This window comes from Aythya marila (assembly GCF_965140915.1).
Source record: "Aythya marila genome assembly, chromosome: 3".
NCBI lineage: Eukaryota > Metazoa > Chordata > Aves > Anseriformes > Anatidae > Aythya > Aythya marila.
The window spans coordinates 53009470-53032096 of NC_139044.1; the positions used below are offsets into that span (position 1 = coordinate 53009470).

At 40.0% G+C, this 22627-nt stretch overlaps 2 protein-coding genes across 7 annotated transcripts; both read right to left on the minus strand.

Annotated features, from left to right (window-relative positions):
* Positions 1-9483, minus strand: FBXO5 (F-box protein 5). Of its 2 annotated transcripts, XR_014317207.1 has the most exons (6): positions 9348-9483; positions 4231-4964; positions 3823-3913; positions 2445-2606; positions 734-1076; positions 1-192 (listed from the first exon to the last, which is right to left on the minus strand). XR_014317207.1 is itself a non-coding variant. In XM_082757112.1 (5 exons), exons 1-5 carry the CDS (start codon positions 9369-9371, stop codon positions 825-827), a joined length of 1263 nt encoding a protein of 420 aa, XP_082613238.1. In that variant the 5' UTR covers positions 9372-9483; the 3' UTR covers positions 1-824. The 2 variants fall into 2 exon arrangements, 1 of the variants encoding a protein (XP_082613238.1); XM_082757112.1 differs by having other exon boundaries at positions 1-1076.
* Positions 7859-22544, minus strand: MTRF1L (mitochondrial translation release factor 1 like). Of its 5 annotated transcripts, none has more exons than XM_082757114.1 (7): positions 21960-22544; positions 19758-19837; positions 18360-18543; positions 13170-13333; positions 12233-12350; positions 10277-10413; positions 7859-9816 (listed from the first exon to the last, which is right to left on the minus strand). In XM_082757114.1, exons 1-7 carry the CDS (start codon positions 22258-22260, stop codon positions 9613-9615), a joined length of 1188 nt encoding a protein of 395 aa, XP_082613240.1. In that variant the 5' UTR covers positions 22261-22544; the 3' UTR covers positions 7859-9612. The 5 variants fall into 5 exon arrangements, with proteins under 5 accessions (XP_082613240.1, XP_082613244.1, XP_082613241.1 ...); XM_082757118.1 differs by having other exon boundaries at positions 18360-18518; positions 19758-19898; positions 21960-22098; XM_082757115.1 differs by having other exon boundaries at positions 19758-19898; positions 21960-22098.
* Positions 22545-22627: the final 83 nt, after the last annotated feature.

Below are 22627 nucleotides of genomic sequence, written 5' to 3' on the forward strand. Positions count from 1 at the left end.
ACAAGACAAACAAAAAAATATTTAAAGTATTTACAAATATACACAAATATTAAAAATGTATATATAATTTGGAAAATATTGGCAGTTTTTTTTAGCAGTATTGCCATGATACAGTACTTTCTTTTTTTAAAGAAAAAAAAAAAAGCTAGAAAGAGTAGAGTATCATCACAGTTCGAGGAAAAAATGTAGTTCCTGAATGAAGAATGAAGGAAGAAAAACAACATTTAAGTTTCAAATAAACCATCAGAGAAAATGGTATTACAAACATTCACATTTTAAAATTAAGGCAAAATCTTGAACAATAAAATCTAGAGTCCCACATAATTTTATTTTAAAAGGGATTTCTCTTAACGTTTAAAAGGGACCTCTCTTGACATTTTCACTATCAATGTTTTTAAAAGACTTTTGGAACAACAAAAGTAAACATTTAAATAAAACACAGCTTAGCTTTTTTCCTGTTGGCATCCAAGAATTGCCAAGATTACTTGCCAAAAGCTTTTTGTTTGATATTTTTGTGGTGAAGTTTTTGGAGACTGGAACATGGTAGACAAAAATTGTCAAAACAGTATTTAAAATGTTTCTAGAATCCATGCCCTGTATTTTTTTTTTTTTTTTTAACTTGGAAATCAGTAAGACATTTTAAAATGGTTATTTGTGACTATTCCTAGGAATGCCTAAATGGAGCTGTAACATTAACTTTTTTTTTTTAAATATAGAATAATGTCAGAATTACATTTAGCATCTTTAGGCTTTGTTTTCTTTGCTGAAAAATTTACGTCCTAGAAATCTTTTATGGCACATCTGACAAAGTGTATCAGGACGGATCATAATCGCCGCAGATTCTGTTTGCTTTTCTTAGTCCCGGGAAGTGGCCCCATCTTAGAGTTTGATTTTACTGGCTTGCCGCTCACACAGTCACTGGAGCTGTGGTAGCAACACATGCATCTTGTGCAGAAGTCAAAGCCACAGCCTTCATAATTGCACGTTGCTCTTTGCAGGTAGGAGTCATACTTTGCAGGTGAGCCACAGCGATGGCAGACTTTAAGGCTTTCAGTGTTTTTCAAAGTCTTGGCAGCCTATTGAAAAAAAAATACACAAAAAGTCATAAGTGGGAGGTAAACACATTGCAAACACCCTCCAATATTAACCACGTGTGACAAAACAAATTGTAACTTCTCTCACTCTAGAAACTACAAATTTAGCTTAGTTATGGTTGCATCAAGTTCTGATGGAGATTGAACAGAAGTTACCAGTTTTCAGTTACTTTGGACTGGTTTGGAGATAAGTAATTTATAATTCTTAAAGGACAGTCAGACTAAATGCAAACCAATAAGAAAAATAGCCAATCAAACTTCTGAATCCTTCAAATCTCATCCAAGGATGGTGATTTAGTCAACTTTAAAAAATAAAACAATCTGAATTCGACCGAATTAACATTTGCAAAGATAACAATTGAGTCCAGATATCTCAGCTGTGGGGTACTCACCTTGAGACACCAAATGGAAACAATTCCTACATTTACCCAAAGAATTTGTTTTTGACACAAAAATAGATCCACCGTTCAAAATAGCTCAACATTAGAGATTATGTCACTCAACTATTAAAAACAAAATGCTTTTATAATAAGTGTGTACTTATACCAAGTGTATACTTATACCAAGGCAAAATAAATTTAGATTGTTTTAGTGTACAGTTGCACTTTCAGATTTCTAATGCTACTAAGTGCTGTATACTAGTATTAGAGCACTTTGATCATATTTTTCAATACCATTATATCTTGTCTGTTTTATAAAAAAAATAAAAGGTGAATGGAAATCTGTTAGCAGTTGTTGACCAAGTAAGTATCTTAATCAAAACTCCAAACATGGGACACACTACAAATGTGTAACTAAAAAGGTAATTGTTACTAGAATCCACGTGTCAGATCAGTGTCAGATAATTCTTTCAAAAAGAAGCACGGAATGAACAAGAGAATTATTAATTTGTTTCTTTTTTTTTTTTTTAAATAAGAACTAGTTTTATTATTTATTTATTTATTTTAAATAAAATGCCAATTGGTGTTGAAGCAAATTAACAGTTTTTGTGGGACTGTATAACTGGAAAACACGTGATTCATCGTAAGTCCATGGGAAGTAAAAGGAAATGACTTAAAGTTTTCATGTCTGATCAAAGCCAAAATTTAAGCAAAAAAAATAAAGTACTAAGCAATTGTGATGGTACCTAGACACCGAGAGAAAAAAAGATGCACAACTTCACAGTATGTGTTCTCCACTTTGTTTCTACCATTGTGTTAAAATAGACTCAATAAGCAAAAGCTGGAAGCTATATTTAAGAGTTACAAGCACTTCAAATTGGAGATACTACTTTTAGAAATACACTTTACAACCTGATGGTGTGCCAGACAACATGTGAGAAATTAAAGATGAATGAAATACACCAGTTACCTCTGAAAACTCCATGAGCCTACTGTGATTCTTAGATGCTTTGGATCTGCTGCCTTTTTTACTTAGGCTGTTTGGCAGAGTTGCTCTCTGAACTGAAGCTAAAGCCGCCCGGTAGAGAATGTAGTCCCTTGTTGCAGCATGTTCTGATGTCTTAGTACCATCCTAACAAAGAGAAAACAAGAATCAAATTTGAGAATAGACTTATCTGGCAACAGTTTAGAGGATACAAAGTGACTTTTTGTCTAGCAGAAATCAAGAACTTATTTTTGTGATCTCTCCTCTGGCTAGGTTTCCAATAATAAAGTGTCATAGCAGGTAGTATGCTAACAATTTCACCTTAGCTTTCTTAGTTATTACTGTTAGAAACAAATAGAGTTGACCCCTATTTCTGACCACCATTTGCAACCATTTTATATTACTCAATGCAATTTAACTTCATAATGACACATTATTATTTAAGCAGAATGTCCACACTGCAATGTTTTAAAGCACAAAGCAGTATGTCTAAATCTTTAGAGAGAATAGGAATGCTTGTACATTTTATTTCTAGGAAGTATACTCCACCCTCCCCTCCACTGATTTTCTGTTTGCAATTCAGGTTAAAAAAGTGATACAATGCTAGATGAAAATCAAACTTTATGGCATAAATTTTTATATTGGTGGCATCCAATGTTTTCATTACAACAACCTAGTATCATGAAGTACTAATGAAAACTCAGACTAATTAACTACCTCATTCTGTGACAGATGCCAAGTCTCGCTTCATTATCTTCCCTTCTCTCAAAGAACAAAAGTACTCCTAATGTTCTGAGAGAGTCCTGCCTTGATAAGGTGAAAACACCAGTGTGGCTGGATCTTGTGTTTATTGTTTCATATGGCAAATAAGCAATAGGAGTAGCTTATAGTGCAAAAAGCTTTTTGGATGTCTGTAGCTAACATGTTGGACTTCAGAGACTGTTGATAGAAAGTATATGCAAAAAATCTGAGTCTCACAGTCAACCACTTAGTACCTTTGAGTATCTCTCCCTTCTGGATGAGTGGGGATGCTGAAGTAAACAAGCCTCTGCTGAGAGGATCTAGGGCTTGCTTAGTGGGCAGCGCTGGAACTGACACTGTCCTTTCTTCCTCTTTAAACAGGACATGTGGAAGCTCTTAAGAACATCTGTATCTTGTATGATAATCTTCTCAGCTCTAATCTTCCTTGGGCTCCAAAGTCTGTTTATGGAACTACCATGAATTGACTAGCAACGCTTGAGATAAGGCATCCTAACAGGACAAACTCATACACTCAGTGACTAACTCTTCCCAACCTAAGAATCTCTCCTGTGAGGCTGGGAAGAGATGTGGCTTAAAATATCCTACAAGCACAGAAACTTACAGAAAGGTTTTTCACAGCTTTACTGTACATTTGGAAAGCCCATTTATCTTCTTGCAGAATCTTCTTCCACATTGTGCTGACTTTGGCAAAACTGTAATGACAATACAAACATGTCAGTTACCTTTTTAAGAAAGCTGGAAAGCTTGTTATTTAGCAGTGGAAATAGCTATTTATGCATTTTTTTCTTTCATACAGAAATGGGAAATGTTCACAATTACTGCCTTTACTTTCTAGGGAAAAGACATATTGCCCACAAATATTATGGATTACATCACCAGTTCTTGTTTTAGTATATTAACACATAATACTAACCCCTAAGAAAATGTCAAAAGTCACATCTAAAACATTAGGCCATCTGATTAGGTAATTTGCTTTCACCATGAAATACCTGAAGATCAAAATACTTACTTTATTAAGTCCATGTCACTGAGATGCCTTAAGATGTTTGCTAATATATGCTTCAGGTTCTTTTGAAAGAGTTCATCAAGAATGTCTATTCTATCTAACCCCATTTTCTTTCCAATCAGGTTGTGAAATTCAAACTTTCCCCTAAAACAAATTCTGTCTACAGCAGTCCAAGATTTGAGATTTCTTTTACCACTTTTTTTCAAAGTTGAGCAAATCATTTCTTCATAATGGATTATTGGCAACAAAGTCTTCTTTGAAAACTGTACTTGGTTTTGGTTCTTCAAAAGACAATGCTCTGGTGTGCCACAGAGATTTCCAGCCAAGGGTATACTATCTTCATGTTCTATTGTATCACTAAATTGATTACTTAACATAGAGGAATAACCACTGTCCTCGTTAAGTTTACTATTTTCCAGTGCCTCCACTTCACAGATCCCTTCATCGAGTCTTTGGTTTATTTGTTTGTTTTCTTTGTTATGTACAGGCCTTCCTTCATCTTCAACATCTAGATTTCTGGGGGCTGCAGGATATGATTCACTAAGGAGTATTTTCTGATGCTCTTCAGCACAGCTTTTACACAATCCTTCCTCATAATTTGAGGGGCAGGACTCTTCCAGTCTTGTTTTTCCAGCAGACTTTGATGGCACGAACCCAGTGCGAAGAGATGTACAACCAAAATCGCATTTCATTTTGAAAGAGTGGCTAATATTCGATTTCATTGCTTTGTTTGTATCCTGCAAGTGACAGTAAGGAAATTATTACAACATATTACAAACTGCAGCACAAACTGTTTTTGTTTCAAAGTGATCATGCTTTCCTTCTGAAAGTAGGGATTTTAATCTATTATCTAACTGCACCTCTAGCGGCTAAACACATAAAACCAGTGGAACTAAGGATTTGATCAGCCACACATTAAGTCTACCTGAGATCTTCTCTTAGAATTTGACCTTGACACTGCACATAGGATGAGAAAAGTGAGTGGATGATTTACACTGCCGCCATTCCACCAGTACAGATTGGTTTCAGACACACCAATGCCTCCACTTCCTGCCCTTGATGCAATGATATGATAAGGACATTTGCAGTCCCTGCGAGGGACACTGGTGGCAGAGGGTCTAAAGGCCTCTGCCACAGTGAGTGACAGCAGAGTGCCCAGGCAAGGGGCAGAGCTAGGCTGGAGCTGCCCAAAGGGTTTGCATCCATGCCCAGAGGCAATGCTACTGGTGCAGGGCAGGTACCTGGCATTTTTAAAGGCGAGGAGGGTAGGTGGCACAGAAAAAACTTGGGTGCACTCACAGGCCCCGGTGAGTTCCAGGGTAGTGCAAGGAGCCGCAGACAATGGTCAAGGTGAAGCAGACAATGGTCAAGGTGAAGCGGGGTCTTGCTTACAAGCAGGATTAAGCGGGTGCAAGGGAAAGGCATGGGGACTGGTAGCTGCTATAAGGAAATGGAGCCCTTCTTGCCCTGCTCCGCTCCCCTCCCCCCGAGCGTGGTGCTATCTATATTCGCGACCGCGGGGGATGGGCGAGGGCTGGAGGGGAGAGGGAAGCCATCGCTGCCGCCTTAGCCCTAAGGAGGGGGGATTATTGCCAATATACTGTGCAATCGGCACCGAAAAAAAAAAAAAAAAAAAAAAAGGTCTGAGCAGGTATTTTGGGAAGGGGATTTTAGCACTCCCAGTGGCGTGGAGCAAAGTAGGGGAGGACTGAGGATGTTTCATGATATTCCAGGGAAATACCCGCTTCTTCGTGCCCACGTTTGGGGGAGGATGGGGGGAAAGAGAGGACGGAACGCGCCCACGGCTTTGTACACCCGGAGCGAGGCGGGGGGCAGCAGAGCCCCCCAGAGCCCCCTCCCCGCCGCGGTGCGGCCGATTGTCCCCCCTCAGCCCGGCCCCGGGGGCTCCCAGGCCAGCCCCGACCCCCCTCCGGGCGGGCTCTGCGGCGGCCCCCTCAGGGCTGTCAGGGGTCCCGTTGGTGGCGGGTTTCCCCCCAAAATGGTGGCGGCGGGGCGGGCAGGGCTGGATGCCCCCCTCCGGCGGCACGGTCCCGCGGGCGGGAGAGAGGCAGCACGGTGCGCTGCGGCCCCTCCCCGCCCTCCCGCTGCCCGCCGGCGGGATCAGCGCTCCCCGGACCGGCGCGGGGCCGGCAGCGCCCCGCATGCGGCTCGGCTCCGGCGGCCGCCATCCAGCCCGGCGGGGGGATGCCCATCCACGATGCCCCTGCCCGCCTCCCATCGCAGCGCGCCCGGAGCCCCGGACCCCCGAAGCCCCGCCGGAGCCCCGCACAGCCCCGGCGCAACCCCTCGGAGCCCCGCAGCAGCCCCGAGCCCCCGGCGGCGGCGGGGATGCCCCTTGCGGCGCGTCCCGGCGGGCGCTCACCTGCAGGGCTGCAGCCACCGCGTCCCGCGGGCAGTGAGTGCGCGGCCGCCCTCGCCGTGTACTTTTAAAAACTTTGAATTTGGTATCCAAAACCGCGCCGGCCAATCGGGGCCGGCGGCCCTGCCGACGCGGCCAATGGGGAAAGCCGGCAGGAGGCGGGGGCCAATCCGGGCTGCGGCGGGCGGGGCCGGCCCCGCTCCCGTTTTCCCTCCTTGGCAGGCGAGGAGCGAGCCGAGTGGCGGGGCGGTGGCGCGCGCGCGCCGAGGGCGGGGCCAAGGGCATCTCCCGCCCGGCCGCGGCTCCCGCCCGGCACCCGCCGCCACCCGGCACGGTCCGGCGCGGGCACCGCCACCGCCACCGGCCCCGCGCCCTGCCCCGCGCCCTGCCCCGCAACCTGCCCGCACTGCTCGCCCCTCACAGAGCGCCCGGCGGCGGGATGAGGACGGGGAGGCAGGAGAGCGCCTCCCGGCTCCGGTCCTGCCCGCCCTGCCCCGCAGGACCGTTCCCTCCCCGGTGGTCACAAAGAGCGAGAGGTTTCTGCGTTCCCGGGGAGCATCGGGCTCCCTGATGCTGCCCTCCTGCAGCCACGCTTATGGGCGAAGGGACGCGTCTGGGGCGTTCGCTTCAGCTCGGCAAACACCAAGTGTGGATTCGGCCCCCCGGGAATTGCGCCTGGTGGCGGGGCTGACATCTCCCTGCCTCCCCCTGGCTGACAAGCTGCCGCTAGCACGTGGATGAAATGAAGTGAAATGCCTGCGTTTCCTCTAAAGTATGATGAACATCAGTAGCTGGCAGCAGACTGAGGTACAGGCTGTAAAGGACAGGATCCTACCACTGAAAATATCATCTCACAGCTCAGGAAGGCTGCATTTGCACCAAGACTACAAACAAGTCTCCCATTAAAATGAATACAGGGCCAAAAAGAGACTTCCAGGCTTTACGGTGTAAAGCCTGCCATGGCAGAGCAAGGAGGTGCAACACAGGGTATGGAAGTCCACCTCGTACAACACCGTCAGTTCAACATCCATTTTCAGACACCTCTGCCAACCTCCTGCCAGGACCACAAGATGTCTGGGTTTTCTCACACAGATCCAAGGGTGGCCACTCACAAGGCAGCTCACGGCTGTTGAGGAGGCAGACTAGAACAGGGAGGCTGTGAGCATGGTAGGATCTGGCCAGCAAGGCCACCAGCTGGAACATCACGGAAGGTTTTGAGGTGACAAAGACCCAAACACTCCTGGGTTTTATGCAGTAGGCCAGTGGTTAGACCAGGTTAATGTCCTTTTATTTGCTTACAAAACGAGGAAGCTAGAGAGAAGAAATCTCAAACACCTTCTATCATTTGGTATAAAATAACCTGGCTTTAAGTCAGAGAGTGTGACAATTGCTCTGTAGTTTCCAGTTTGCAGCACAGATCTGGTAGGAATAAAGACCTCAGTCCTGGACTCTGAGCTTCATGTGTAAAAAGGTATTGATTGGAGCAATGTTTATTTTTACTTTCTTAGGTACCAGCTGGAGTTGTACACCTTCTAGTAAATCTAGACAATGGTAAGGTCTCAAAGGAAAAACATACCTCACCTCATGCATACAGACACTCCAACATGTTAATGTAACGTATGCATCTTTAATTTGAAGATTTGGAATTTAATCATTGTTACCACGCACTATTTCCTAGAAAATAAAGCTGACCAAGGTAATAAGTAATTCTCTCTACATGTATTTTTATGTGCTTGTGTTCCAACTGAAGTCTTATATGTAATAAAAGAAGATAAACTGGTAACAACCGGTTTTGTTTTTTCATTCCTCACTAAATTTTATCTAGCGTCCTCAAACAATGAGTTTCAATTAGCTCCTTGCAGCAAAGTGCTGCACTTACTTTGTTCCTACTCTGATTTCTTATAGTAATTTTAATTAGAAGTCTCAAAATAAGTATCTGTATTCATGGTTCCACTCTTTCCTTGGGTTCTGATTTCTTGTCTGCTGGTAGTTATATTTCAAATACATTCCATGTGTATAAACACATGCATACATATGATGCATGATGGGATAACATGGCATGGAGGCAGGTTTTGTGTTAGTATATTGATATTTGGGATTGGAAAATATAGTCTTATTTACCCACAGATATAAATATGTGCACACGTATCAGTAGATTAAAAAGGCAAGTGTTATTTTGCTTTCACAGAACACGTGTTTTAAGCTGCTGTTAAACTGAATAGGTCAAAACAATAAGATGCCACTCATGTTATGTAAACTTCAGAAAAATCAATAAAATAGAGAGCCAATTAAAATGAAGGAGAAATTGTACTCCAGAAATGGAGACTGAAGTCATACCAGCCTTCAAGATAACCAATTTGTAATGTTTCTTTTCAATTTTGACTAAAGAATGGAACCATTCTTTTCAAAAAGATTCCACATATCTTGTCATTTTGCTTCCAGAGCTCTTGTAGAACAAGGAACAATATTCTTAAACAATTCTTCATGCCTGATTAATAAGGGCCAAAGGGCCATGAACACGTGAAGAGATACACTTTGAAGAATTTCCTCTCCCGTGTCACTTTTAAGTCATTAATGAGTCTTCAGATTAGTAGTATTTTCATTTATTTATCACTTTCTTCCTGTCACTCAAATAAAAAGGGATTTTTTGTTATTTCAGGTAAACTACTTGACACTATCAATGTTCAACTACTGTTTAAATAAAACCTGGAACTAGAAATAGCTTGTTTTCAATGCATACCTTTTCAGAGTGGTGTATCAACATCTCAGTGGAGAAGGTTAAAAATTGCAGTTACTTCTGGACCAGTCAAATTTACTTGTGTACTTCTGCAGCGATAAAGTCTTTTACTCAGCAAGTAAGAAAATTGTTTATCAGTCATGAGGAAACAAGCTGTGGTGTCTTTCATGATCTGAAAAGTAGTTCTATTTTCTGGATGATACTCCAAAAAGTTCCTTTGGCAGACAAGCATCTACATCTGTTGAAATGACTTGACAAAGAGCAAGGTTCATTTTTCATTTTCTGAAATAATTTCCATCAAAGATTCATAATCAGCGTGTTCCCTCAGAGTTTGTATCATTTCATCTAGCATTTCTTCCCCTAACATAAAACTCTCAACATGATGCACTGATCTGCTTATCCTGTGGTCAGTAATCCGGTCCTGTGGAAAGTTGTATGTTCTGATCTTCTCTGATCTTCCTTTAGTCCCAATCTATGAAACAAGAAGCAGCAGTTTATAAAACTGATTAAAAGCCTTCTTAGAAAAAGGATGAAATGTTGATTAAGCATTTAAAGCAAATGCTTTCTCCTCTTTTCATAAATATGTAATATAAATATATAGTACATAGACGAGTTCAGTACGCATACTTATTACACTTAAACATGCAAAAGATGGATTTTACTGTATTTTTTTCTAATACCATTCTAGTTCTTCACACTCTAATCCAGTTTGTTTCATTAGGTCTCTAGAATTTACATACCACTGAAACGTTAAGTCTGGCTAATACACAACCTTTATTGCTGAACGAAAAGGTAATTTTTTCCCCTCATGTAAGTCCTTAATGGGCTCCTGTTCCTCTATAGTTCCATTTACTATTTTTGGTTGAGCATAGAATAAAACATCCCAAAAAATATACATATGTAGAGTTCTATCTTTATAAAGTGAAACTTACTTGAATCTTTCGAACACTATTTCTCTTTTTGGTTTCTTCTTCCAGTTTAATGTTGTATAGTTTAGCACAAAGCATTTGCATAGCCTTTTCTTTGTTTCTAATTTGAGATCTTTCTTGCTGACATTCAGACGCAACCCCTGCCAAAAATATCATGAGATTTAACACTTAACTGTAACACAAGCTAGAAATGCCAAAACTCTTTTTCTTAATATTTTTATTATTTTAAAAATTAATATATATATATAAATTTTATCTTCCAACACCTATTTTGGAGTAGGAATGTGAAAGCCCAGCCTCATTAGTGTCTTATGATACATTTTGAGAGAGTGCAAACTTTGAGCCAGAAGACAAGAAATTTGATTTGTTGTACAACAGGTAGAAATGAAATAAGACACACAATGTGATCTGACTTATAGAAGATTCCTTTAGTACCTGTAGTTTTTGGCCTCAGTTCCAGAATATTTAGGATTTAAATAGCAGTAATATACACTAGGTAGTGAGTATACAGAATAGACCAAAGTGGGCACTGTTTTCTTAAAATAAAATTTTAAAAGTGTGGTTTTCCTCATCAAAATATATACACAATTTGAGTTAAAACAAGAAGCGAACAGCCTAAAAAAAAAACACATAAAGGGAAGAAATATAGGAAGAAGATAAGAAGATAGTACAAGCTACGTTTTTAATTGGATTTATTTTAAGCAACTCTAGTAAGATTATTTATATATGATATATGAAAGAGTTGTTTAACAACAACTTTTGGGGTCAAAATGAAGGCTTGTAAACAGAATTAGGAGGAGAGACACATAAGAAGGAGAAGAACTTTTGTAAGAGAAGAAAGATCAAGAAGAACAAAGATTCAAAAGATGGAACAAGAAAAGTTCAGGAGATAAGGTGAAATCCAAAAAAAAACCAAAAAAAACCTATGAACCATCTCTATTGTATAATCACAAAAAAAGCAATATATCTTAAGATTTCTGTAACAAAAACTAATTGCCACCAGCAAAAACTAAGGTCTTTTTTTTTTTTTCCCCCAAACATGGAGACAATACAAAACTCTTGTAATCTGAAGCAACTTTTTGTCACCATATCTTAATCAGAATTCTACCATCTCCACTATTTACCTTCTACTTTACTGAGGTGATGCAACAAGTGTAGAATGGATTTACGTCTTCAATAAATATGAAGAAATGGGTGGCAAATATATGAATATGTGAAGATAAGCACGCTCAGGATTACCCTGAGGTTGTAAAACTTGACTAATGTTTGTGGTAGAGAAGAGGAAAAGTTAAAAAGCAATGAAAGTCAAGGCAGCTGTTGTGGATTGCTTAAAAGGAAGTAAAAAGCTTAGAAATGGCAATAAAAAAAGATATGATGGCTAAAATCAGGTAGTCGTTGAGGGCGTATCTTATCCGTCCTCTTACATTCCCTAACCTGAGCCCTGGGGGTGGACTTCCTAATTATGTCTGTAATCTATGGGAAAGGAGCCAGAAGACAAATGAAAGCTGGCATCCTAATGCAATAGATCATATTTAAGCCAGCATTTTAATAAAGAAAAAGAGCCAACCTCTCTTTCATGGAATAGAAAAGAAAAGGCAAATCATCAGATTTAAACCTTTGTCTTTTTCATTAGTTAAAAGCTTAAATATAGCTTTTTTTTCATGGAAATTGATTTGAATACTTCACGAGTGTCATGCTTAATGGCAAAATGGGTAGTTACCTACTAAAGCTTTCACTATTACAAACAGGTGGGTGCAAGACTTTTTTTTTTTTTTTTTTACACAATATTAGTGATATTTTTGCACACATAAAGCCTTTACAAAAACTCTACTCTACTGTTAGCCATGTTTGAAACTGTTGTTTCAAAATTCAAAGATCTGTTTGAAATTCAAATTTCAAACGGAAATTACGACAGTAGTTTTACAATGTAGATCTTATGGTAAGGAAAAAGTGAAGCACCTGTTGGAATATGAACTATCCGTACAGCACTATCTGTGGTATTGACATGCTGCCCTCCAGCTCCACTAGCTCTCTTTGTTTCTATTCGCAGATCTTTCGGATTAATTTTCAGCTTCATCTGTCATAGGAGAAAAAAAAAAAGTCAAATATGCATAGTTGTTTTATTTTATAAGTCACATTCAGGCAAGATCAAACTGTTTTTCTAGTTCATGAGTGGTAGCTCAGATTCACTTACTAAATGCTGGGAAATCAGAAAAGATAGTTTAAGATTTAACATTAATCTCTGCACCCTCTCCCAAACAACTTAATCAATATCTGAACTTGACTAGATTGGTTTCAGATAATACAGAACACAGTGATTTTCTGGTTCTGGAATGGGGTGGTGATCTCTATGAGGAAGGAATGAGACAACTTAGGGAGTGCAGGAAGGAATAACATTTTTTGACAGTTTGATAGGCCAACATGAAATAAAGATCCAAACAATGTTTTAATTCTTAGCCTGTTGTTTTTTAGCCAAGCAAATACAGTAAGAAAAGATTGTCACCCACACATTTTGGAAGGGAAAAGTGAGGATACTATAAAATTGTGGAACAGGAAGTGCTAAAACAAATCTCTTTGAGCTCTCTAAACTAATTCAGTCCTTTTAAACTGTGTCAAGTTTTCCATTGAACATGCAAGGCACCATTACAGTAAATTAGTGACATAAACTGCTAGTGAGTTTTTTTGAGATTAAGATTTTGAGGAAAAAACAGAAATTCTTTATTTCCCTAGACAAAAATAAGCAAAAATATGATATAAAATTTTAAGATTCAAAAACAAAAACAAAAAAACCAACAAACAGTAATTAAGAGAGAATAGTAAGACCAACAGAAAAGATGTGGATATCAGCAACATGGCATTGCTTATGGTAACGTCTGTTATACTAAAATACCATTACCTCACTGGGTTGGGGTAATATTGCAACAGTCATTGTGCTGGTGTGAATGCGCCCTTGTTTTTCTGTCTTTGGCACGCGCTGTACGCGATGCACTCCTCCTTCAAATTTCATGTACTTGTAAGCCTCAATACCTGCTATACTGGCAACTGCATGTCTTAGGCCACCTTAAATAAAAAAGAAAAACAGTTGTAAAACTAAGAAAAACTGTTCGTTCTATGCTTTTCTGTTTCAGGCTTTCTATTTAGCATCATTGTTGATTTATTATTTCTTAAATTTTATTAAGTTGTTTGTTTCTTAAAATTATGAATTCACCATTTAAATGCTTAGGCAGAATTAAACCCAAAATGTAAGGAAACTCTAAAACCAGACATACATACTCGCACAAAATGTTAAGTAAAGGACTGCCAAGTTCTTTGTAAAAAGTCCATTTTATTTTTTATATACATAAAAAGGTTTAGTCATGCACGCATGCAATCCTCCAACCATAGGAGAAGTCTAACACACACCAATATTAAGTTTATATAAAGATCAAATTTTGAAAGACACCTTCAGAAACTACATTCAACTCTTTTGACTGGTATTTGAGAACCTTACCATTTACTGGAAAAAAAAAAATACTCAAAGTCTTTAACTTAGTGATGACTGATGTTACTCTTTCTTCCTCCCCTGTCTTTTTTTTTGCATCCTACCCACATCCCATCCTCGCTCTTTCATTTCATTTTACTCTTTTAATCTTTCAGAACGAGCAGAACTCTAGCTCCTGTCCCCCTTACCCACATGTCAAATGTTTTGCTGGATAGCAGTGTACTAAAAGCTAGCACCTAACCATCAGAATTGGAACTTGGAAGTAAGACCCAATATAATCATGGCTTCAAGACAAAGTTAGTTGCAATACTAGCTGATGGCATTCTATCTCCTTGTTTGACAGCGTGCAATCCCTTCAATTTTGCTAGTAAAACTGTTTGAAGGATTAGAGAACTGATGGCACTACAAATGAATATATTTTTTTCTTTGACACCTGCTTTGTTTTTTACTCTAAAAATCTTATATAACCTAAAATAACACCTTAAATAATTCACAGAGGTTGACTGCAGAGCTAGCATCAAAACATACTTCCTCTGATACATATATAAAAACAAGTACTAAAAAAAAATATAATAAACAATTTCTGCACATGAGGAAGAAACCAAGCCACATCAGGAGTAAAAATAACTTGAATGTCCACAGTTCTATGTCACTCCTGACAAGCATTAATAATGTAATAAGCAGTTCATAGCAAAAGCTGATGTTCTCTCTTTTCTCCCTCACATGTACTGGGATTGGTACATCTATCATGGGTATCATGTCTATTTGTCTATCCATTTGTCTATCCAAATCTGTCTATTTGAGCTGCAGCTGCATATGTGACTTATTCAGGAGAGTTTATGTTTGTGGAGATGATCACGTGACTGTGACAACGTTGGGCTTTACACAAGACTAAGTAACTGGCTTGAAAGACAGGCATTTATTTAGGTCATACTGCCTTACTGTTGATAATTAACTATTACCAACACATGGTAAACTCAGGTTTAATGTGAAACACAGTCAAATCCAATGAAAATTCAGCAAACCATTTACCCAAAAATCTTCAATATGGCAGATACCGCACAGGCCTGTCAAACACAGCTAGCTCTTACTAGCTCTGTGTTTGCCTCTTTTTTTAGTTAGAAGCGTCCCCCACTGTCCTGAAAAGGTGAGATGCACAGGAGGGTGCATGTTTGCACTCCCTCATTTTTTGTATGTCACCTTATACCCAGACTGAGACAAAGTCTGATACCTGTTTCCACATGCCACTAGCAAGCAGCAGCAGATAAACAATGACATGTGGGTTTGTGCTTTAATGTATGCGTTAAACCTCAAAGGTACTATTTTGCAGTGTCATTCTTTGAGGGTAGGTCAATAATGTCAGTTAAGAGTGGATTCAGACAAATTCTTACTTGCAGCTTTGCTTAACATTCACCATATTTACACATGCTCACATTCAAACTTCAGACAAATCCTGGAACTCTTTGAAAAGGAGAACTTGAAAAGGAAACTTGATGTTTTAACATAGGACCTTGCTTTTGCTTATGCAGTCTTTAAGAATTAAGCATGGATGAGATGCAACCCACTAGTATACCAGCAAATACCCTTAGCTCAGTTCTTACTCAACACAGTATGGACAAAGTGAAACTGAGGACTGGGAAAGTAGTGGCAATGCCATCTACAATGCTACTTACTACTTATTCCCAGCCTCTCAAGCTTTGAAAGATGTGTGTTCGTACAAACGAGTAAGATCTGAAAATTCACTGCAAGAGGCAAACAAAGGATAGGGCTGCCTTTATTTTTCCTGTAAATTTACATCCCACCTTCCTAAATATTAATCTCATCACACAGGCAAGACAAAACACTTCAATATATATATATATATATATATATATATATATATATATATATATATATATATATATATGTATATATCCATTAAAGACTAGCAGCTTCAAAAAGGAAAAATGGCTATATATTTGTTAGATTTATATATGACTGATTTCCTGTATAAGGCATTAAAAAGAATGTCTCTGATGGTGTGGGTTCAATGTCTAAGATCTGTGCTTTCAGTTCTTGCCCCTCCCATCACTTGAACTGTGCAAATGGCCTCTTGACCATAAGAAAATGTATTAATAATAACATGTCTAGATAATAGACAATATTTAATTCAAGTCCCATGAAATTCAAGGTTGTATATTAACTGAATTAGCAGTAGCCACTCTAGGAGATTCTGAAACAGAAAAACTGAGTTAATGTGCTTGAACTTCAAGTAAGTGACTTAAGAACTCTAGAACAGAAGTTCCCATTTGAACATATTTACCAAAATAACACTTTTTAAAATTGAATTGTTAATGATTTTAAGAACTCAGAAATGCAAGTGAAATCCCGTAACAAATTATATCAGCATTATCTGACAGGTGAAAATATGGGTCTTCCTCTTTGGAAGTATTACAGACAACAAAATGAAGCCTGTGGCTAGACTTTCACGTTCCCAATTTATGATATTTGACTATATTCCTCCACGCAGTCCAATTTTAGTAATCTATTCACTACATTAACAGTGAATCAAGAACTACACTTCAGCAACAAAAGTTTTAAGGCACAGAAAGTCTCTCATTAGAAGAGCAAAGTTGTTCACCGACATGAGAAGTTCAATTAGGAGAGTCATGGATATTTATTTTTTGTAAATTTCTACGAGAACAGAAAAGATTCAAAGTACTTGAAAATACTACTTATGTAGTATCTTGTACTCTGTGAACAGAAGAGTTGGAAGATGCTATACATTCCTCAAAGTTTGCTAAAAGTACTTCTGCAACTAAATGTTGACTGAAAAGGCACGCGTTCTCACACTTTGCATACTCTGACATCCTGGCTTCTCCCATCTTCAAAGTTCCACAAGCAAACTGTATTCTTCATGTTTTTTCCAATGAAACCCAATTTTTAAAGAATTACTTTTCATTTTACCCATTACTTTTTATTGACACCTATTCATTAGAACTGTTAAGAACAAAAGTATAATTAAAACTATGAATTAACTGTCCATCATTATAAAAAAGAAAAGGATGCTGATGAAAGTACAAACACAGTTAAAGTTTCACAGCCATTCTGAGCTACAACTTGTAAACTGCACAAGTACCCACAGCACGATGTAGGTTACCAGAATGTGCTAGCTTTACTCACCACAGCATGTATGACAGCAAGCTTGCAGATCTGTTAACACAGAGTCAGCAGATCTGGCCTTCTGAGAACTGTGGCTAGCAATTTGTCAGTCAAAAAAACCTTACTCCCTGCCATCACTTGAGCACATCTCCATGTTTCAGACTGCTGTTTCGCAGTTAGCTTGAGCTGACTGAATCTTTTGCTGCCGGATGGAAAGGTCTTGATTTTCTAACTACCACCACTGGCAGCCACACATTTCTGCTTCCATTCTCCCCATAAGTATTTTTCCTCTTCTCCTGTGTTGGATAACCTGAAAATGAATTGGGTTTTTATGTGCTACTTGTCCATTGAATTAACTTGGTAATGAGACTTTCTGCACAGATGAAAGCGTAAGTGCAGAAAAGTTAGCAGCAGCACAGAGGCAGAAACCTGATTTCTGTAAAACAGCCTTACACACCAGCTGGATTACACTATAATGAATAAATAAATATCACTGCTTCTGTTTGTTATGTAAACCTATCAATCCCATCTCTGTAACACACTGCTACCTGAGATGACCAGCTAAACAGCTCATCATCATCAAAAGAACCAGTTTTCCATCTCCTTTCATTCAAACACATTGTTCCTTATTTTATGCTAGCTGAGAATTTGACTCAACTCAAACTAGGCAAAAGACAATTCCAGTCTGAGAAAGCACAGTCTTTGCCAGTTTAAGGGAAAGAACATCAGAAGAGGACTTTTAAAGGTAGGACTTAATGGAGTAGGATTGCTTAGACAGGCACAAAGACAGTAAGTGATAGAACAGAGAAAAATTTCTTTTCACAAGCATCATTAAGCTGCTAAACTTGACTACTTGTGAAATTTTACTCAAAGGCTTTTTTAAATAATTAGATGTCTTAGCTGTCTGCTGTCTCAACAGTTCCTCCACTTTGCAGATCCATTAGCTGTTATACAAGCACACATGCTTTATCCAAACATCCAATTTCCTTATATAAACCCTCAGTTGACATTTCAAAAAAATCAAGATGTTTTGGATTAAACACCAAGACTAGTTTTAATTATACTGTTTGCTTCTCTGCCAAGAAATAATAAACAGACTTTCAGCCTGCCTCTAAACTGATCTATAAACACAAGAAATATGTAACCTGTATTTGTAAAATTAATATAAAGCTAAAACACATCTACTCGACTTTCTGCATTTCCTTCCTCCAAACACTTAGTTTTATTTATGTTTTTGAAACTACTGAATGAGAGTTTTTTTCCTCCATATTTTATCAGTACTTCTCAAATGTAATTTCACTCTCAAATACAGAAGCTAAGGAAAATTGTACCGTGACATCCTACTTCTGCTTCTAAAAATAAGTTACACAAATTAGTTTCCTGCACTTATGAAATTCCAATGGCCTAGGAATAAACATTTCAGCTTAAATTAAAAAGTTACACACTTTTTTTATTGTTACTGACCTATTTCACTGGGAAAGTATTCTAATATTTCAAATTTCCACTTTTTATAGGCAGCGTATCGTTGATACATATCGAATATCTCTGACGTGAACAGCATGGCTTCCTGTCCTCCAACTCCAGCGGTTACTTCCATGACAAGATCACTGTTGTCTGTTTCTTCTGAAGGAATCAAAAGCAATACTATCTGTGAATGCAAAAACACCCATCTAAGATTTCCCTCTGGCAGTTCAGTCCAGAACTGAGATTATATAAAATGCCATGCAAGTCTGTAATTGATCTACTCTGCATTCTCCTGTATTAACTCACGGATTCTCCAAAGGGCTGGCCTCTCAGTGCTTTCTGACAACCCTTGCACTAATACAGTGAGGAAGAGGGAGGGGAGGATGCTGCACTGCAGAAAGGCTCCCTGTGTCTCTTTGTAGTAACAAAAGATTTCTTTTGAGACCCACAAAGCTTCAAAGAACTTTCTGTAAGTCAGAAGCTTTCATAAATTAGAAGCACCGCACCATTTGGACACCATAGGATACACAATGATTCTTGCAAGGAAATTAAGCATTTGCCTTCCCACCAAATTCTCTTTTAACCAAACATCCAGTTCAGAACTAAGAAGGTATGGATGCTCTGGAGTACATTCCTTCAACAGTAATTCTGCTCCATTATTTTTATGTATTTAAAGGAAAGATGGCTTTATTAACCCATAAAAAAAAAATAGTAATTTTGCAGTCTGGATCAAAATTTTGGATGATTTATGAATGCTTTTCAATCGTCCTTCTTTACTAGCATCAGGTAATGCTTCTTTCTACTTCAGCCTTCTTTTACTTCCTTTAGTATATATATATTATAAGATGACTGTTGTATTGATGTCAAAGGAATAAAAAACGTGACAATACCAGCTTCTACTTCATCTGTAAAATTAGGAGTATGTAACGGTTTGTTTACTTAAAGATGCGTATTTTATACAAAATACCATAGATACTATGTAGAAACTATATAAGGTAGCAGGCTACAGCAGTTACATAGTATTAAACTATTTTTTACAGAAAGACTAGTGTGGGGTACCACATAATTTTTTTTTAAAGATAAAAGCTGAACATCCACAAAGTCACACCCAGGCCAGACAAAGCATAGCACCTACTTACTGAGATGTATTGATTCAAAGAATTTCAGATATAAAGTAGGCACTTACAGACCTATACACCATCTACAGATGGTAAATAAGTCTATTTGCCATTTGCATTTTTCTTAGATTAACAGACACTGGTCAAGGATTATAGTTAGTGGAGGAGGGTGGGGATGGAAGTAAAAGAAGAGTTCATCACATACATCTTCTTTCAATTATGGCTATTTGGCTTATTTTAAGAATGACAAAGAAATCGAGGCTTTTAAAGGGAATCTAACCTGGTGTTTCAGTTCAGCTATTTCTTCTTCACAGGAAATGATTTCACTTTCTGCAAGCTTCCGCAGATCTTCACTTTCATCTGGAATATTTGAGCATGGTTAATCCTCAGACTTAAATCAGTGCCACTCTCAGAAAATCTTCTGAAAAATAACCATACGAAGAACTTACTCTACTAAACAAACAAACAAACAAAAAAAAACAAAACACAATAAACCTATCAGAAAATGAGATTAATATTATGATCTGTAATGGAGATAAACAGTATGTACCAGTTTTCTGGTATTGTTCAAGTGGGAGATGCAGGAACATCTGAAGTACAGGTAGTTCCACTTCGACACAAGAAAAAAAATGTGTATGGTGGAGTTGGTCAAACACTGGAGCAGGTTGCCCAGAAAAGTTCTGGAGTCTCTACCCTTGGAGATATCCAAACCCTGGCCAGATACAACCCTGAGCAACACACAGTGCATGACCCTGCTCTGGGTTGGACTGGATGATCTCCAGAAAGGTCTTCCCATCTCTGCTGCTCTGAGATTCTAAGGAACTGCTTCCTGTATTTCCCTGCGATAGGAACATCAAGGATTTAGAAGGCATAAAAGTCCCACAATTAACACTCTTCATTAAAAGGACCATTACCCTATTGCTATTTGTAAAAATCTCAAGTCAGTAGCAGTAACTTTAAGCATTCCATCTCCACCTAGTTATTCCAGAACAGCTTCAAAGCTTCTAACTTATCACTAAGAAGAAAAAAGGTATGAAAGAATCCTTGCATAATAAGAGGAACTTGAAATATTTAAGATGTCACTTGACTGATCACCACTACAGTTTAGAATTAGACTTGTTTTTCTATACCAAAGTTTCAATAAATTCTCTTTTCTCTCTTTTTTTTTTTCCTGGTCAGAATCAATCTTCACATGGAAAAATAAAAATTCAGTTTAAGCTACCTCTGATCTGCACTGACTCACCTCATGTGCCCAGAAACAAACAAACAAACAAAAAAACTTCTCTGAAAATAAGAAAATGGCACTCGTATTGAAAGAGTGAGTGGAGGGACACGGGACACATAACTGCAGCAGAAGAAAAGGAAAGACGCTAACCATTTCTTCTTTGTGCACAGAGAGCTTTTATATGAATTCAGCCAGGACTAGAGGTACGCTCTTACTGTAAATCCATACCTTTTATCACTGTAATTGCATTTAGTCACTAACACAAATTTAAAATAATTTTTTTTTTGAATTTACAGATCAAGTTTAATATCTGTTGTTTTTTTTCCCCAAATCACCTCTGCAAGAAGGAAACTGAAAAAAAAAAATAAGCACGTGTAAGTTGTTCATATAACAAGAATGCTTTACCTACACCTGGTGTGAAGAATGTATGGTTGACTAGCTAACTGTAACACTTTAAACATGCAAACTCGATCACCTGCAACTACTTTTTTACTGACTGATCAAGGGCTAGACATTAAAGCTAACAGAAAAGAGGACAAGAATTAAAGAATTCTATGTCTAGTACTGTTAGACTAGAAATTTATTATGTGAGTATTAAGAAATAATCTATTTAATACCAGTTGCATTTTTTAATATGTAAAAGCAATATAAGCATTAAAATCATTTAAGATTAAAATGTAAAAATATTTTTAAGGATGAGCTAAAGAAATGCTCATAGTTACTGCCTAAAATTTTATGATCACTTCACTTTGATGAAGTTCTACATCAGGTTTTAATGACACCATCACCTTCAGCAGGTTCTGAAAGGGGATAAAAATCCTTCATTTCATTTCATTTCATGGGAATGGAAACTAACGGGTTCAGGTCAAGCGTGAGCTTGTTCAAAGGATGCATTTCCTATTTGAACAGCGGGATGGAAGAAAATAAACACGATTTGTTTTCCAACAGCGTTTTAAAATTCTCGCTCCCAGGGGAGCCGCGCTGCTGCCACCTGCAGCCAATGCGGAACCCAGCCCGCACCCCGGGGCGCGCCCCCGCGCCGGCACGTGCCCTCCCGTGTGCACGCGCAGAGATGCCAGCCAATCGCGCCGGGCTATGCAAATCGCCCCCCAGGCTATGCAAATCACCCCCCCGCCCGCCCAGGAGGCCCAACGGCCCGCCCCCTCCCACCGCCCCCCCCCCCCCCCCCCTCTGCGGCGGCCTCTGGGGCGGGCCGGGGCCGGGCCGCCGGGCTCCGGTCCCCCCGCCCGGGCTCACCTTGCCCCGCCAGCTGCCGCGTGTCACGCAGCTCCTGCTCCTTGTCGCGCAGCCGCTGGATCCGCGCCGCCAGCGCCGGCCCCGCCTCGCCGCTCGCCCGCGCCTCCAGGAGGCGGCTCAAGGCGTCGGTGGCGAACAGGCCGTCCAAGCAGGGCCGGCCGCTCAGGCTGCGCCGCGGCTGCGGCTGGCACGGCCCCGCCGCCGCGCTGCCCGCGGCGGGCGCTGCGCGGTAGCTCCGGGCGGACAGCGCCGCTGCCCGGCAGCCGTGCGCCGCGCGGAGGGCTCGCGACAGCAGCCGCATGCTGGCCCCCAGCCGCCGGACGGTGGCCCCGGCCGTCCTCCCTCGCCGGCCCCGGCCCTGCCGGAGACAGCCGAAGGCGCTCGGCCGTCTCCCTTCCGGGCTTCCGGAAGCTGCCGAAGAGGCTCGGCCCCGAGCCCAAGCGTCGGTGCTCCGCTGGCGGAAACGGCCGAAGGGCTTCGGCTCCTTTCGGCTCCCTTCGGCTCGCGGGGCCGAGTCCCGGGGAGGGGAGGGCGCGCTCTGATTGGTCGGCGAGCCGCGGGGCGGGGCCACGAGCTCCTGAGGGCGGAGGAGCTGGGGCGGGACGGGGCGGTTGTCGTTCTGAGCAAAACAAAATTAAAGAAAATAAATAAAATATAAAAATAAAAAC

Bases quoted from the DNA above. Each gene is read 5' to 3' on its own strand.
- FBXO5 (XM_082757112.1), bottom strand. From the start codon at position 9,371: ATGTTGATACACCACTCTGAAAAG. The intron at 4,965-9,347 runs GTATGCATTGAA...TGTCACTTGCAG, and splicing joins TGATACACCACTCTGAAAAG to GATACAAACAAAGCAATGAA. The intron at 2,607-3,822 runs GTAAGTTTCTGT...TCTCTTTGTTAG, and splicing joins AAGCTGTGAAAAACCTTTCT to GATGGTACTAAGACATCAGA.
- MTRF1L (XM_082757114.1), bottom strand. From the start codon at position 22,260: ATGCGGCTGCTGTCGCGAGCCCTCCGCGCGGCGCACGGCTGCCGGGCA. The intron at 12,351-13,169 runs GTAATGGTATTT...CTCCTATGACAG, and splicing joins TATTACCCCAACCCAGTGAG to ATGAAGCTGAAAATTAATCC. The intron at 9,817-10,276 runs GTAAGTTTCACT...CTTGTTTCATAG, and splicing joins ATAGTGTTCGAAAGATTCAA to ATTGGGACTAAAGGAAGATC.